The sequence below is a fragment of the Eptatretus burgeri genome, chromosome 8 (genome assembly GCF_056783735.1).
Source record: "Eptatretus burgeri isolate ZD-2024b chromosome 8, Ebu_testis_v1, whole genome shotgun sequence".
In the NCBI taxonomy this organism is placed as follows: domain Eukaryota; kingdom Metazoa; phylum Chordata; class Myxini; order Myxiniformes; family Myxinidae; genus Eptatretus; species Eptatretus burgeri.
Window position 1 is genome coordinate 53,452,459 of NC_140968.1, and position 16,109 is coordinate 53,468,567.

Consider the following 16,109-nt stretch of genomic DNA (forward strand, 5'->3'; position numbering starts at 1 on the left):
ATATGAGGTGGTGGTGAACAGCTGTTTTGAAGGCCTGGAGGGAATAGTGGGATTGAAGAAAGTGTGGGAGTTTATTCCAAAGGCATGGACAACAGGAATGAAAGCGTGAAGGTGAGCAATGATTTGTGATTTTGGTAGTTTTACAAGAAGGGGGTTGATTGCGGACCATGAGCGCCCTGCGGAAATATGGGCGGGACGTATCGCAGATAGAGCAAGGGGGGGGCAGAGACCAGAGAGGAGATAGTAGAAGACAGAAAGACCACCGACCGCAGAGTGAGAAGCACAAAGACTCAGCCTCACTGCGGGAGATTCCAATAATCCTAAATGCCTTGGTTTACACAGCGTGAAGTTGAGAATGGTTAGATGCAGGAGCACCAGCCCAGACAGGAGAGCAGTACTCCATCACGCTGCGGACGAATCCTTTGTATGTGGTCAGGAGCTCGTGAATGAAAGTTTCATTAAAGGGCCGGGTGTGGTTATGTGGTCAGGGCCGAGGAAGGACTTTGCACGACGGAGGATTCCCAGTTGACGACTGGCTTTGGAGGCCAGGTTGGAAATGTGGCTTTCCCAGGAAAGATCATGGCAGATAGTGAGACCCAGAAGCTTGAATGAAAAGACTTCTTCAAGAGGATTGTTGAGAAAGTAGATGGGGTGAGTTTTTTTAAACGGTCCTTTCGGAGGGACATAGTGAGAGTGTGAGATTTGTCAGGATTGAAAGACATATTCCATGTGTTGGACCAGTTTGTGATTTTATGCAGAAAGTGAAGAAGCTGCTGCTTGCCGGTCTGAGGGATGACATGGTACGACAGAGGGTGGAGTCGTCAGCAAAGAGATAAAGAGGATTTTCCAGAGAGTCGGGGAGATCATTGATGAAAACCAGAAATAGAACAGGGCCCAGAACGTTGCCTTGAGGACCTCCAGCCTGGACAGTCCTCCAGAAGAGGGGATGAGAGAACTCCATTTAGGGCCACACGTTGGCTGTGACAGGAGAGGAAGTCTATGAGCCTTGAATATAGATGGCCTTGGATACAATAGGAAGAGAGTTTGGTGAGGAGGGCAGGGTGCCAGCCTTGAGTGGAGATGGCCTTGGATACCATAGGAAGAGAGTTTGGTGAGGAGGGCAGGGTGCCAGACCGTGTCAAAAGCACACGATATGTTTTGGGATATGGCTCTGATTGCATCAAGATCCGTTCTGTGTTCTTCTATGAGCCTTGGCTCTTTATACCAAGAAATAGATTATATTTGTCCAAATGTTTTTCTTCTTGGACTGGAGACATCAAAAATCATACTTAGGAAGATGAATTCTGTCCTATTTGTCGATTTAATGAATAAATTGCTTGTGTTTTTTTGCTCCCTTCCTTAAGGCGCTGTCACACCTTGACGATTTAGCCAACGTATGCCGACTTATGAAAAATTTGTCTAAAACGCTGGCACACGTCGAATACGTTATGGGTAAGTTTTGATAACGTTAAGAGCACGCTGAAAAACACTGCCATACATCGTAGTACGCTGGCTTTCATCGTTGTACTTTGTGGTTGTCCTCAAATTTTAGCATGCTTGAAATTTTACGACGTATGCCGGCGTATGACTCACACGTTCTGCTACGCTGGCCATAAGTTGTAGGCACGTTATGCGATTGTTGACGCGCGTCGAAAAACGTTGCTTGTAAGTTACTCATCAGTCGAAACACGTTGAGGTAATGATTAGCGTACCCGAAACTTATTTATAACCTATGAGTAACGTGTTGTAGGCACGTTACACGATCGTTGACACACGTCGAGGCACGTTACTTGTAAGTTACTCATTAGTCGAAACACGTCGAGGTAATGCTTAGCGTACCCAAAACTTATTTATAACCTATGAGTAACGTGCTTTGAACCTATGTGTAACGTACCTCCAACGCATATTGACGTATGTAGACATATTTGATTGACGTCTTCCGGACGACCACAGAACTTACTGAACGTGTTTCTAATTTACAGCTACCGTATAATGGCGTATTGGCAGAGTTTAAAAAAAAAAAAACAACAACAATAACTTCCGATGTTACATCACGTCTGATTGCCTCTTCAGTTTGCTCATGTCTTATTCTTAGTTCCTCCTCTATGAATATTTTCTGTTTGAAGATATTGTCACGTCGACGTCGAAACTTAAAAGCAAATGTCCGAATATATTTTAAAATTCGTGATAGACTAAAATATATATATATATATATATATATATATATATATATATATATATATATATATATATATATAACAACAACTTCAGATATTTTGTCACGTGCCTTCACGGAGCCAAGGAGAAAAAAAATGTGCCTTGACGGAGAAAATACGTTTCGGGTTTGCTAAACATTACCTCGACGTGTTTCGACTTCTGAGTAACTTACACGGAACTTGTGTCGACGTGTGTCAACAATCGCATATCGTGCCAACAACTTATTCCCAGCGTAGTGGAACGTGTGAGCCATACAGCGAGTACATTGTAAAATTTTCAGCATGCTTGAAATTTCACGAAGTACTAGACGTACCACGAAATATGACAGCGTACTTCATCGTTTTTCAGCGTGCTCTTAATGTATACACAACTTACCCATACCGTATTCGACGTGTGCCAGCGTTTTAGACACATTTTTCATAGGTCGGCATATGCTGGCTAAATCGACAAGGTGTGACTGCGTGGTTGACACTTCCAATTCTCAGGCGGTTATGATTTAAATCGTCGTGCGGCAGGTTTTTAACAGGCTACGCCACGAGTTCGTCGGTGATACGTGCAGCGCGCTATGCCTAAGTTAAACTATCGTTGGGCATAGGTTGTGAACGCCGTCAACAGGCTAAGCATTCGTTGGTATAAGTTATCTATAAGACAACGAAACGTTCTGTGCCCGTGACTAATGTGTTATGCATACGACCAACACGTTATGAATCTCACCAAAACTTAAAAAAAACATCAAAATTCAGCGTACGCCAACATTTTACATATATTTTTATACGTTGCCATTGCTGGCTAAATCGTCATGGTGTGACAGCGCCTTTACAAGGAATTCCTTCTTTGTTCCCAAAGATATGTACAGTGTGGATGGTCCTTTTTAAGTCGATTAATTTCAATTGTTTTCCACTTTTACATGAATCAATATAAAGTAAACAAACTTTTATTTTACAGTTGCATTTAATAACAGCACTGACATGATATAACAATCCCTTCTTGTTTGTCATTTGGTGTTCTGCTCACTTTTTGGTGGAAAGATGCACTGCACTGCTGAAAGTCCTGTTCTTGGAAAAAAGTATTAAGTGAATAGTTGCACAAATGTGATGTGTGTGGTTGATCAACTTTGAAGCCGTAATTAACGTTTGTCGATGCTTAGGTGGGAGCAGCGGCAGGACCAGCATAACCGCATCTATTACGTCGACCATAACACCAGGACAACCACCTGGGAGAGACCACAGCCACTACCACCAGGGTTAGTGGGTATTGCACGTTGACAGCATTTTGGCAAAGCCAGGAAATGTATTCTCAAAATGAAAGGGTTTGGTGGCAAACCCATGATGTTCAAATACTTCATTCTTTATATCACTGTCTATTTAAAAGTCCCTCCTCACTCCCTTTATTTGAGTTTGATGATACAATGTGATGATATTTAGTTGTTGTTATAATGAGTGAGTTCAAAGTTTGAAGTTGCCTTGCTGTTCTGTCAATTGATTGGATGCTGCAACATAACCTGGACATAAAGGTCACTGCAAATTTTTCAGCCTGAATGCACACATTCAACTTATGTATGGAAGGGTTTTTTTAATTTTTGTTCCTAATTGCTGACCATTACATCCACGTCACAGCTGGGAGCGGAGGGTTGACCCGCGTGGACGTGTGTACTATGTGGACCACAACACGCGCACAACCACATGGCAACGGCCCACCATGGAGTCGGTGCGGAACTTTGAACAATGGCAGATCCAGAGGAATCAGTGGCAGGGTGCCATGCAGCAGTTCAATCAGCGGTACCTTTATCAGGTGGGCAGCTTGTGTGCTCAACTTGGTGTGCCTCCACAACTAATAATTCTTAACAAGGGTGCATGTCCTAAATGAGGACACAACCCCCAACTGCACCTAAAAGATAGAATCTGTAGATTTTACATTTCAATAAATAAATAAATAAATATACAGGTCATAGAGATGGTAAAGTGTGACTATAATAATAATAAATATCAGTGTGCGTCAGTCAGTCAGTGTGTGGGTGTCTCCTCCATAACTCCAAAACCACGAAACCTCGCGGCCCCAAACTCAACATGCATACTCAGGGTACTCCAAGGGAGTGCATGAATGAAAACTGGGTGTTTGAGTGAAGTTAAACACCCCTTTTGAAGATAATTAACAGCCTTATTTAATTAAAACAAAAACGAGCTTCATCCTTGGTCAGCCCCGCTATCCCTCATAGGGGTTTTAAGCTTTGTTTTGGCCTGCTCAAAAACGCCTTGCCTTGGAACAGACCGCACATGCCTCTGGTGTACATTTGAAGACAACAGCGTGTCCTCGATCATGAAATGAAGGAACCGTTTTGAGGAAACAAAGGTACATTTTGATTCCAACTCATGCAGAGGAAACAAGGTAATGCATGTTTTGTTCGCAGCCTTGGCGATTTTCCACGATGACCCTGATGGACTAATTAAAATATACATAATCAATTAAAGTAATCGGCTTTGAGGATTGGAACTGCTGAACTAAATAAGTGTTGAAATCTGGAGTAAAAATCTGAAAATGCTGAGAAATTAGCGATGTTGTTGTTTTTCGGTTGTGTCCCTTTCCCAATCAGCTTGCTATCGCCGACCAAGCCAGCCGTTCCTTATCAACCATTTCTTTGGAACATGTATATATATATATATATATATATATATATATATATATATATATATATATATATATATATATATATATATATATATATATATATATATATATATATATATATATATATTAGGTTAGAACCGGTGATGCAATGATTAGAACATCTGCTCTGAATCTGGGAGGTCAGTGGTTTTAACTTTGGCCGAGTCAGACCAAAGACTTAAAGAATTGTAAATACTGCTTCCTTGGTTGATGCTCAGCATTTAAAAGGATAAACAAACCATACTGCTTAGGTAATTTGCAAACCACCCAGTATAATCCTTGCCAAGAGTCTGCTTTGGCAGCACCAACACATTGTTCAGAGCTTCTTCTTCTTCTTTATTCCCACGTTCTTGTGGGGTTGGCCAGGGGAAGCTTGGCTCAAGACTTTCATTAACCAGAGGGTCTTGCCTGACATTTGATGAACCAGCATTTTTCACTAACCGGCAGTTGGAATTTAGCCATGTTGCCGGCAATAGCTTGCCTACTCTTTGCAAAGGGCACCGGGGGATATTTGACTTCCAACAACTGATGCTGGCAGACGGGTCACGAGTTTAAGTTCAGCTTAATGACAGTTGAATGCCAGTTTAATGTAATTCTTTACAGATGGAGGGTGCACGAATTGATGAATCATCCTGCCTGTGAAACACCGGGATGACAGTTTGTCGTTGGGCAGAGATTTAAACCCAGGCTGTCTCACCTCGAGCTCTGTAGAGGATGGTGCATTAAAATCCATAAGGTATGAGGGGATAAAGCTCGACTCTTAAGTAAACATAAACTTGAGGTTTAGGTAACCCTCCCCCTCTCCTCCCCTCCCCTCCCCCCCACACCCCACCGCTGCTTCCCCTCAAGTCCCCTGACCAAATGCAAGTCAAAAACCCTTCCCTTCCAATCCCACTACCAAACGCAAATCGATAACCCCCCCACCCCCACACTGCTTCCCCTCAAGTCACCATACCAAGCTCAAGTTTCGAACCCCCCTCCATTTTCTCCTACCCAACACGAAGTCGAGAACACCCCCTTCCCCGGCACTGTGTTGAGGCGCTGCGGTAATGGTCATGTTCAAAGATCGCTGGGGGTTAAGTATAATGACAAGGTAAGCTTTGGTCTTATTTACTCCCTCTCTCTCCCTCTCTCTCTCCCTCTCTTCCTCACGTCCTCGCGCCCTCTCTTCCTCTCTTCCTCTCTTCCTCTCTTCCTCTCGCCCTCTCTTCCTCTCGCCCTCTCTTCCTCTCGCCCTCTCTTCCTCTCGCCCTCTCTTCCTCTCGCCCTCTCTTCCTCTCGCCCTCTCTTCCTCTCGCCCTCTCTTCCTCTCGCCCGCTCTTCCTCCGGCCCTCTCGTCCGCTCGCCCTCTCCTCCTCTCGCCGTCTCTTCCTCGCGCGCGCTCTTCCTCTCGCCCTCTCTACCTCTCGCCGTCGCTTCCTCTCGCCCTCTCTTCCTCTCGCCCTCTCTTCCTCTCGCCCTCTCTTCCTCTCACCCTCTCTTCCTCTCGCCCTCTCTTCCTCTCGCCCTCTCTTCCTCTCTTCCTCTCTTCCTCTCGCCCTCTCGTCCTCTCTTCCTCTCGCCCTCTCTTGCTCTCGCCCTCTCTTCCTCTCGCCCTCTCTTCCTCTCGTCCTCTCTTCCTCTCTTCCTCTCGCCCTCTCTTCTTCTCTTCCTCTCGCCCTCTCTTCCTCTCGCCCTCTCGCCCTCTCTTCCTCTCTTCCTCTCTTCCTCTCGCCCTCTCTTGCTCTCGCCCTCTCTTCCTCTCGCCCTCTCTTCCTCTCTTCCTCTCGCCCTCTCTTCCTCTCTTCCTCTCGCCCTCTCTTCCTCTCGCCCTCTCTCCCCTCCTCCTCTCTCCCTCTCTTCCTCTCGCCCTCTCTTCCTCTCGCCCTCTCTTCCTCTCGCCCTCTCTTCCTCTCGCCCTCTCTTCCTCTCTTCCTCTCTTCCTCTCTTCCTCTCGCCCTCTCTTCCTCTCGCCCTCTCTTCCTCTCGCCCTCTCTTCCTCTCGCCCTCTCTTCCTCTCGCCCTCTCTTCCTCTCTTCCTCTCTTCCTCTCTCGCCCTCTCTTCCTCTCGCCCTCTCTTCCTCTCTTCCTCTCTTCCTCTCGCCCTCTCTTCCTCTCGCCCTCTCTTCCTCTCTTCCTCTCTTCCTCTCGCCCTCTCTTCCTCTCGCCCTCTCTTCCTCTCGCCCTCTCTTCCTCTCGCCCTCTCTTCCTCTCGCCCTCTCTTCCTCTCGCCCTCTCGCCCTCTCGCCCTCTCTTCCTCTCGCCCTCTCTTCCTCTCGCCCTCTCTTCCTCTCGCCCTCTCTTCCTCTCGCCCTCTCTTCCTCTCGCCCTCTCTTCCTCTCGCCCTCTCTTCCTCTCGCCCTCTCTTCCTCTCTTCCTCTCGCCCTCTCTTCCTCTCGCCCTCTCTTCCTCTCGCCCTCTCGCCCTCTCGCCCTCTCTTCTTCTCCCCTCTTTTCCTCTTCCCCTCTCTTCCTCTCCCCTCTCGCCCTCTCTTCCTCTCTTCCTCTCGCCCTCTCTTCCTCTCGTCCCTCTCTTCCTACCGCCCTCTCTTCCTCTCTTCCTCTCGCCCTCTCTTCCTCTCGCCCTCTCTTCCTCTCTTCCTCTCTTCCTCTCTTCCTCTCTTCCTCTCGCCCTCTCTTCCTCTCGCCCTCTCTTCCTCTCGCCCTCTCTTCCTCTCGCCCTCTCTTTCTCTCGCCCTCTCGCCCTCTCTACCTCGCGCCCTCTTCTTCTCGCCCTCTTCCTCTCGCCCTCTCTTCCTCTCGTCACTCTCTTCCTACCGCCCTCTCTTCCTCTCGCCCTCTCGCCCTCTCTTCCTCTCTTCCTCTCTTCCTCTCTTCCTCTCTTCCTCTCTTCCTCTCTTCCTCTCGCCCTCTGGCCCTCGCGTCCGCTCGCGCTCTCTTCCTCTCGCCCGCTCTTAGTCTCGCCCTCTCTTACTCTCGCCCTCTCTTACTCTCGCCCTCTCTTACTCTCGCCCTCTCTTCCTCTCGCCCTCTCTTCCTCTCGCCCTCTCTTACTCTCGCCCTCTCTTCCTCTCGCCCTCTCTTCCTCTCGCCCTCTCTTCCTCTCGCCCTCTTCCTCTCGCCCTCTTCCTCTCGCCCGGTCGTCTTCTCGCCCTCTCTTCCTCTCGCCCTCTCTTCCGCTCGCGCTCTCTTCCGCTCGCCCTCTCTTCCTCTCGCCCTCTCTTCCTCTCGCCCTCTCTTCCTCTCGCCCTCTCTTCCTCTCGCCCTCTCTTCCTCTCGCCCTCTCTTCCTCTCGCCCTCTCTTCCTCTCGCCCTCTCTTCCTCTCGCCCTCTCTTCCTCTCGCCCTCTCTTCCTCTCGCCCTCTCTTCCTCTCTCCCTCTCTTCCTCTCGCCCTCTCTTCCTCTCGCCCTCTCTTCCTCTCGCCCTCTCTTCCTCTCGCCCTCTCTTCCTCTCGCCCTCTCTTCCTCTCGTCCTCTCTTCCTCTCGCCCTCTCTTCCTCTCGCCCTCTCTTCCTCTCGCCCTCTCTTCCTCTCGCCCTCTCTTCCTCGCGCCCTCTCCTCCTCTCGCCCTCTCTTCCTCTCGCCCGCTCGCCCTCTCGCCCTCTCGCCCTCTCGCCCTCTCTTCTTCTCCCCCTCTTTTCCTCTTCCCCTCTCTTCCTCTCTTCCTCTCGCCCTCTCTTCCTCTCGCCCTCTCTTCCTCTCGCCCTCTCTTCCTCTCGCCCTCTCTTCCTCTCGCCCTCTCTTCCTCTCGCCCTCTCTTCCTCTCGCCCTCTCTTCCTCTCGCCCTCTCTTCCTCTCGCCCTCTCTTCCTCTCGCCCTCTCTTCCTCTCGCCCTCTCTTCCTCTCGCCCTCTCTTCCTCTCGCCCTCTCTTCCTCTCGCCCTCTCTTCCTCTCGCCCTCTCTTCCTCTCGCCCTCTCTTCCTCTCGCCCTCTCTTCCTCTCGCCCTCTCTTCCTCTCGCCCTCTCTTCCTCTCGCCCTCTCTTCCTCTCGCCCTCTCTTCCTCTCGCCCTCTCTTCCTCTCGCCCTCTCTTCCTCTCGCCCTCTCTTCCTCTCGCCCTCTCTTCCTCTCGCCCTCTCGCCCTCTCGCCCTCTCTTCTTCTCCCCTCTTTTCCTCTTCCCCTCTCTTCCTCTCCCCTCTCGCCCTCTCTTCCTCTCTTCCTCTCGTCCCTCTCTTCCTCTCGTCCCTCTCTTCCTACCGCCCTCTCTTCCTCTCTTCCTCTCGCCCTCTCGCCCTCTCGCCCTCTCTTCCTCTCTTCCTCTCTTCCTCTCTTCCTCTCTTCCTCTCTTCCTCTCGCCCTCTCTTCCTCTCGCCCTCTCTTCCTCTCGCCCTCTCTTCCTCTCGCCCTCTCTTCCTCTCGCCCTCTCTTCCTCTCGCCCTCTCTTCCTCTCGCCCTCTCTTCCTCTCGCCCTCTCTTCCTCTCCCCCCCTCTTCCCCTCGCCCTCCCTTCCTCTCGCCCTCTCTTCCTCTCGCCCTCTCTACCTCTCCCCCTCTCTTCCTCTCGCCCTCTCTTCCTCTCGCCCTCTCTTCCTCTCGCCCTCTCTTCCTCTCGCCCTCTCTTCCTCTCGCCCTCTCTTCCTCTCGCCCTCTCTTCCTCTCGCCCTCTCTTCCTCTCGCCCTCTCTTCCTCTCGCCCTCTCTTCCTTCTCGCCCTCTCTTCCTCTCGCCCTCTCTTCCTCTCGCCCTCTCTTCCTCTCGCCCTCTCTTCCTCTCGCCCTCTCTTCCTCTCTTCCTCTCTTTCTCTCGCCCTCTCTTCCTCTCGTCCTCTCTTCCTCTCGCCCTCTCTTCCTCTCGCCCTCTCTTCCTCTCTCCCTCTCTTCCTCTCGCCCTCTCTTCCTCTCGCCCTCTCGCCCTCTCTTCCTCTCGCCCTCTCTTCCTCTCGCCCTCTCTTCCTCTCGCCCTCTCTTCCTCTCGCCCTCTCTTCCTCTCGCCCTCTCTTCCTCTCGCCCTCTCTTCTTCTCCCCCTCTTTTCCTCTTCCCCTCTCTTCCTCTCTTCCTCTCGCCCTCTCTTCCTCTCGCCCTCTCTTCCTCTCGCCCTCTCTTCCTCTCGCCCTCTCTTCCTCTCGCCCTCTCTTCCTCTCGCCCTCTCTTCCTCTCGCCCTCTCTTCCTCTCGCCCTCTCTTCCTCTCGCCCTCTCTTCCTCTCGCCCTCTCTTCCTCTCGCACTCTCTTCCTCTCGCCCTCTCTTCCTCTCGCCCTCTCTTCCTCCCGCCCTCTCTTCCTCTCGCCCTCTCTTCCTCTCGCCCTCTCTTCCTCTCTCCCTCTCTTCCTCTCGCCCTCTCTACCTCTCGCCCTCTCCTCCTCGCGCCCTCTCTTCCTCTCCCCCTCTCTTCCTCTCGCCCTCTCTTCCTCTCGCCCTCTCTTCCTCTCGCCCTCTCTTCCTCTCGCCCTCTCTTCCTCTCGCCCCCTCTTCCCCCCGCCCCCTCTTCCTCCCGCCCCCCCTTCCTCCCGCCCCCTCTTCCTCCCGCCCTCTCTTCCTCTCGCCCTCTCTTCCTCTCGCCCTCTCTTCCTCTCGCCCTCTCGCCCTCTCGCCCTCTCGCCCTCTCGCCCTCTCTTCTTCTCCCCCTCTTTTCCTCTTCCCCTCTCTTCCTCTCTTCCTCTCGTCAGACTTTATAAATATCATGAAGTCCCCATGACGATAAAACTTTGATAACTAAAACATCATTGGTTAAGCGGTTTCAGAGAAAATGATTTTTAAACTTAATCCTTCAATCTAACACGGTTGTAAAACCATTAGACTGATGATGTCATTGTGATTACACCTTTTTTAACATGGGTAATGGATGATATATTTTAAGTTTCATGTCAATCAGTAAAGTAGTTCCAGCGAAAAACATTTTAAACGTTTTCTTTCCATCCAATATGGTTGCCACCGTGCATGAACTATGTCGTCGTACTGATCAAACTTTATTCCTTTTGGCTCGTGTTTTTGTAAGCACCCATGTAGAAATCACTGCTTGCAGTTATAAGTGGCAGTTCTTGAGACGGACCAGCCATTAGAAATATAGTTTGATAAAAATGATGAAATGGGATGGCATAGTCATTGAAAATGGCAGCGTACGATGGCATCGTCATTGGAATGGGCAGCGTTGGATGGCATCGGCATTGTCATTGGAATGGGTGGCGTCGGATGGCATAGTCATTGGCACGGGCGTCATTCGCTACCTGGCATAACTGCTCGCAGTTATAAATTGGCACATCTAGTTAATGTTATTTATTTATCTGTTAAAAAGATTATGACAACACACAGATAATATTGTATTTGCAAAATATTCACAGCACACAATAAAGAAATCAATTAAAACAAGAAAAAGTAAAAATAAAACTGGTTTGTTCCAAGTCTTAGGATTCACTATAGTCTGTAAAATACTGTACAAGTCAACTACTTTTGCTGAAAAATGAATTGATATTTCCTTTTTTCTTCTTTGATCTGATGTTTTTGATAATTAATTTGATATCAAAATAAGATCTGATATCTACAATGAAGTGCAGTCAACTTGCAAACACATGATGGCTTTACAAACACAGTTGACCATCCCATTTTGTTAAGCAGTCTAAGAAGATTTTTCCCATCACCCAAGTGCTGTCGAAGTTGAAATTTTCGCTCAATTAAATTTTTGTGCTTGGCGATATGAAAACCCGGTTCCAGCCATCCATCGGGACCCTACTCTGTACAGAGCGTCAGTGCTGCTTATTGGACACAATCCTGGACTGGTCACCACTCCGACACAGGATACTCAAATGGCTCAGTCATCCCAGCAAGCTGGTACTCATTTTGCCAACCTCAGAAGAATGACCAGCTGAGTCAACCCTACCTGGTATTAATTCATTGGCTGAGCAGGATTGGAACTCAAAACCTTAGGAGCCCAAACCCACCACCCTAACCATTAAGCCAACACCAGGCATAACGAAAATGTGTTCGCATATTTTTAATTTTGCAGAGCGGGCACAAGACATGTGGCAATCTCGATGATGCTAACCATGTGAAACCCCAGCGAACGTTTACATAGGGAGAAAATAACTTGTAGTGTAATCATAACTGAAGAGAAACAGGAATAGAAACATACTATGTTATAAACTAAGGTTTACGAACCTGGTATAGATCATACGGAACCAATGAAATACGCATTGCAAAATATGAGGGGAAAGTACAGTAAAGCACATCAAATCAATAGTTAATTGAATGCAGAGATTAATAAATACATGGTCTCCTAGTGCATTGGATATTTTTTATTCATTCCAATCTCCGGCCTTGTCATTGCTGTCTTCATGAGCTGATATGGGCGGAAGGCTCCTCCAACTCTGAGATTGGAGTTTGTCATGCGAGTCAGGGCTGGGGTTTTCAATATGTCCTCGCTCGTGACAAGGACAGATGTTGCATCAATCCCTGCTTTTACCAAGCTTGCAGCTTTCGGGAAACAATAAAGTTCGTCCAGTTTTAAAATTGGCTTAAAATAACGAAGTATATTTTACATTGAATTGTGGATGGTGAAGAATGGTACTGTCATTGCAAACCGCGTAGACCTTTGCTACATGTGCTGACCAAGCGCATTGCTTGCGTACAACATGAGCATTTTTTTGTGCTCTCTGGTAATGTAATCTCTTTAAAAATAAAAAACCGCAAAAACAGTATGTTCACACGTTGTTAAATTTGCGCTTCTCTGTTGGAGCACAAAATGTGCAAAAATTGATGTAGCACAAATATTTCTCCTTTTACAGTATTTGTTGAATGCCTGTCGTCCACAGGAAGCTTTGAGGGATCCTTTGGGAAAAAGAACGAGGATGTTTGGACTTTCTACTCATGAGAATAGGCCGCTTGTCACTGCTGTGCTTGTTGAATAAGAATGCTCCAGGCAGTTTAACCAACACTTGCAGAGGTTAAATCACTTTTTCGTTACTTAAAACACTCTAAGTGCGTTGGTAAAAACCGTGCCTTGTCCACAACAACCACACGTCCCACCAGACAGGGCAGCACCACTCTCTCTCTCTCTCTCTCTCTCTCCTTACAGCGGCGATGAGGCCACGCATGGGCAAGCATAAATATGTATGAGGCAAAACATGAATATGCACGAGGCAAAACTTGGGTGGAGCATGAATATACGGTTTACATTCAAACTTCATTACATCACACCATTCCATGTTTCTTATAAGGTACCAGCCATGTTTCTTGTTCTGCCACAGACCATTGGTCCATGGTGGGTGATGTGGTGCCAGAACCGCAACTCTGGGTGTTGTATTTTGTCGGTCTAGTCAGGGCTGAAATTTGGCCAGGGTGCTTGCGGTAACCCACCTACTCTTCATCAGAAGATACTGAGATGTTTGATGATTACCAGCAATCAATGTTAGACAGATGAGTCTTCAGCTTCACTTTTCATCCAACAGATGGTGCATTTTGTTGATGAATTGCCCTACCTGATCAGCATCAGGGTGACAAGCACGTAGATATGAAGTCTTGTTGTTAGTGCTAATCCCAGCCATATTTCAGTACCATCTATCCTGGAATGGCATACGTATCCAGATTCTTGAATAAGAATGCTCCAGGCAGTTTAACCAACGCTTGCAGAGGTTAAATCACTTTTTCGTTATTTAAAACACTCTAAGTGCGTTGGTAAAAACCATGCCTTGTCCACAACAACTACACGTCCCATCAGACAGGGCAGCACCGCTCTCTCTCCTTACAGCGGCGATGATGCCACGCATGGGCAGAGCATAAATATGTATGAGGCAAAACATGAATATGCACCAGGCAAAACATGGGTGGAGCATGAATATACGGTTTACATTAAAACTTCATTACATCACACCATTCCATGTTTCTTATAAGGTACCAGCCATGTTTCTTGTTCTGCCACAGACCATTGGTCCATGGTGGGTGATGTGGTTCCAGAACCCCAACTCTGGGGTTGTATTTTGTCGGTCGAGTCAGGGCTGGAATTTGGCCAGGGTGCTTGCGGTAACCCACCTACTCTTCATCAGAAGACACAGATCTTTGATGATCACCAGCAATCAGTGTTAGACAGATGGGTCTTCAGTTTCACTTTTCATCCAACAGATGGTGCATTTTGTTGATGAAATGCCCTACCTGATCAGCATCAGGGTGACAATTTCTAGATGGTTTGAGATAGAACCAAGACTGGACAGTTGAAAGGCAAGTGCACCATCCTGATGGACCAGAAGTAAAATTTCCCAATCCACAACTTTATTCCAGCCACTGAACTCATCTTTGTGAAAGGTGTATCCATGATCCAGAAACCCAATCTTATCTCTGTTTCATGCATCAGGTGAAGCAAAGGACTACGGTATGTCTGGCAATTCATCACGTATCAATTTAACAGTAGCAGACTCATCAGACAGCAGTTTATTTTTCATCATTCTCCTTTTTTTAAATGCTTATCGTATTCTTTCCGCCATGTCAGCCAGCCATCTGTGGGTGAAAAGTTTTGTCCGAGCTTCAGGGCAAGTTGATGAGTCCAAACAAAATGATTCACAGAACTGTTAACATTTCAATTTTAGTAATGCCATTTATGTAAGAGGTGGGGAAAGCTGTGAAACAGACCAATAATACAGTATATCTTAGTCCTTAGAAATTTAACAAGAAGTGGAGAAGGAAGAAAGAAATCGAGGATTGTTGAGATCTTGGTACTCAGTGGAGAAGTGGAGAAGGAAGAAATACGTTGTTGAGATCTTGGTACTTATTAAATGTGGAGTCATTCAGCACCCAAGGGTGTTCGGGTTTAAACACCTTCACTGTGTGAGCTGAAAATAAAGATTAAAAAAAATACCAGTGAGCCAAATGAGACATCACTTAAGAGTCACTCAACCAATGCCTTTTAGGTGACAGAACAAAATGTCACAATTGTGCTCGAATCTTATTCTGTCCACTAATCAGTGCCAAGCTTGTAAAACACGTGGTACGTAACCGGATGAACAAACCATATAAATGAACCGACTAAATATGTAGTCCTTCAGCCGCAGTTTGCTTCCTCAGCTCATTGCTTAATTCTGAACACATTGGCTGAAACATGCAAGAGTAATCTTCATTAAAATCCACATGCTTGCGTGATCCTTTGCTTTTGTACGCAGCACATGGTTACTAGTTGCATCATTTTGGCTAGGATCTTGGCTGTGCTGCTGATGCAGTGCCCCGTGCAGGTTAGAGCAGGAATTTGGAATCAGGCCAGGGTACCGACGATGACTCTAGTTATCCACAAAATATACCGTTGGATCTTTAACATCCACCAATCAATGGCAGCTGGCAGATGGAACGCCCAGTTTAACATCCATCAGAGGGATGGCACATGCATTGATGAATAGCCCTGCCTGTGAAACACCAGGCTGATGGTTTATAGTTGGGTTGGGATTCAAAGCCAGGTTAGACAGCTCATTGATGAGTGTGCATATCTCCAGGTTATCCTGCCAACCTCACTGCATGGTGCGAAGTGTGTTATTTTAAAGTACACAATGTGAGTGGATCGACATCACTAATCAGAACCTCTTTTGAATCCTGTGCCACCTTTGTCCTGCTTTTGGGGTTGTGAGGGGCCTTCTTTGTGCAAATTATTGCAGTTTTTCACATTTTGTTCTTCTCAATTGAAATTAAACTTGTAACTACATGGTCTTATGTTAAGTTTTGCTTGCACTTATTTCCTTTATTGTGTTAATGGTTTTACATATTAGATATACCAGAATTCCATCAGTTGACCAGTTTCATTTTATCTTCCAATTTATTTTATTTTTGACTCAAAAAATTTGACCCAGTGTTCTTTGCTGATGTGAGATGTCTGCTATTTCATAGATATTTTGTAATTTATGCTTTTCTTGACTGCATCTGAAGTGATTCTTCATGATTGAGAGATAGGGCCAAAAACGATATACAGTCTAGCATGATATTTCAAAACGTTGTGGACAAATTATGTCAAAACTTGGTGAATTATTTGGGTAGGTGACAAGAATATGCCAATTATATTTTGGTTCAGGTCCAGATGTAGATGCGGTCTATCAGTGGGATACAAAATGTAAACTGTTCAGCCTGGTGGAGGTATGCGCTCTACTGAGTGCCGTTCTAGTTTTTACATGACCTTTAATTGAGATGAAACAGTGGGTTGACATGTAACGTGGCTGGAGGCATATCCATCCACACATTCGTATCGTTATACTTTTTTGTGTTTTTTTATTTATGCAGGTTGGTTTTTTGTTTTTGTATACAAAGTCAAGGCTCATGAAAGAGCTAGAACACCGAATAGATCAGGATGTGACAGAACACAAGGAACAGGAGAAAGAGGTGGTGGTGGG

General features: G+C 47.2%; 1 protein-coding gene and 1 pseudogene across 5 annotated transcripts in view; one reads left to right on the top strand and one right to left on the bottom strand.

Annotated features, from left to right (window-relative positions):
• LOC147021754 (NEDD4-like E3 ubiquitin-protein ligase WWP1) overlaps positions 1-16,109 on the top strand; it is a 153,798-nt gene that overhangs the window by 92,003 nt on the left and 45,686 nt on the right. For all 5 annotated transcript variants that reach the window (XM_085892033.1, XM_085892034.1, XM_085892037.1 and 2 more), the window contains 2 exons: positions 3,365-3,460; positions 3,834-4,008. In XM_085892033.1, the coding sequence (XP_085748159.1) occupies positions 3,365-3,460; positions 3,834-4,008 (271 nt within the window). The remainder of the gene's footprint in view (positions 1-3,364; positions 3,461-3,833; positions 4,009-16,109) is intronic.
• On the bottom strand, positions 5,272-13,295 carry LOC147021755 (uncharacterized; annotated as a pseudogene).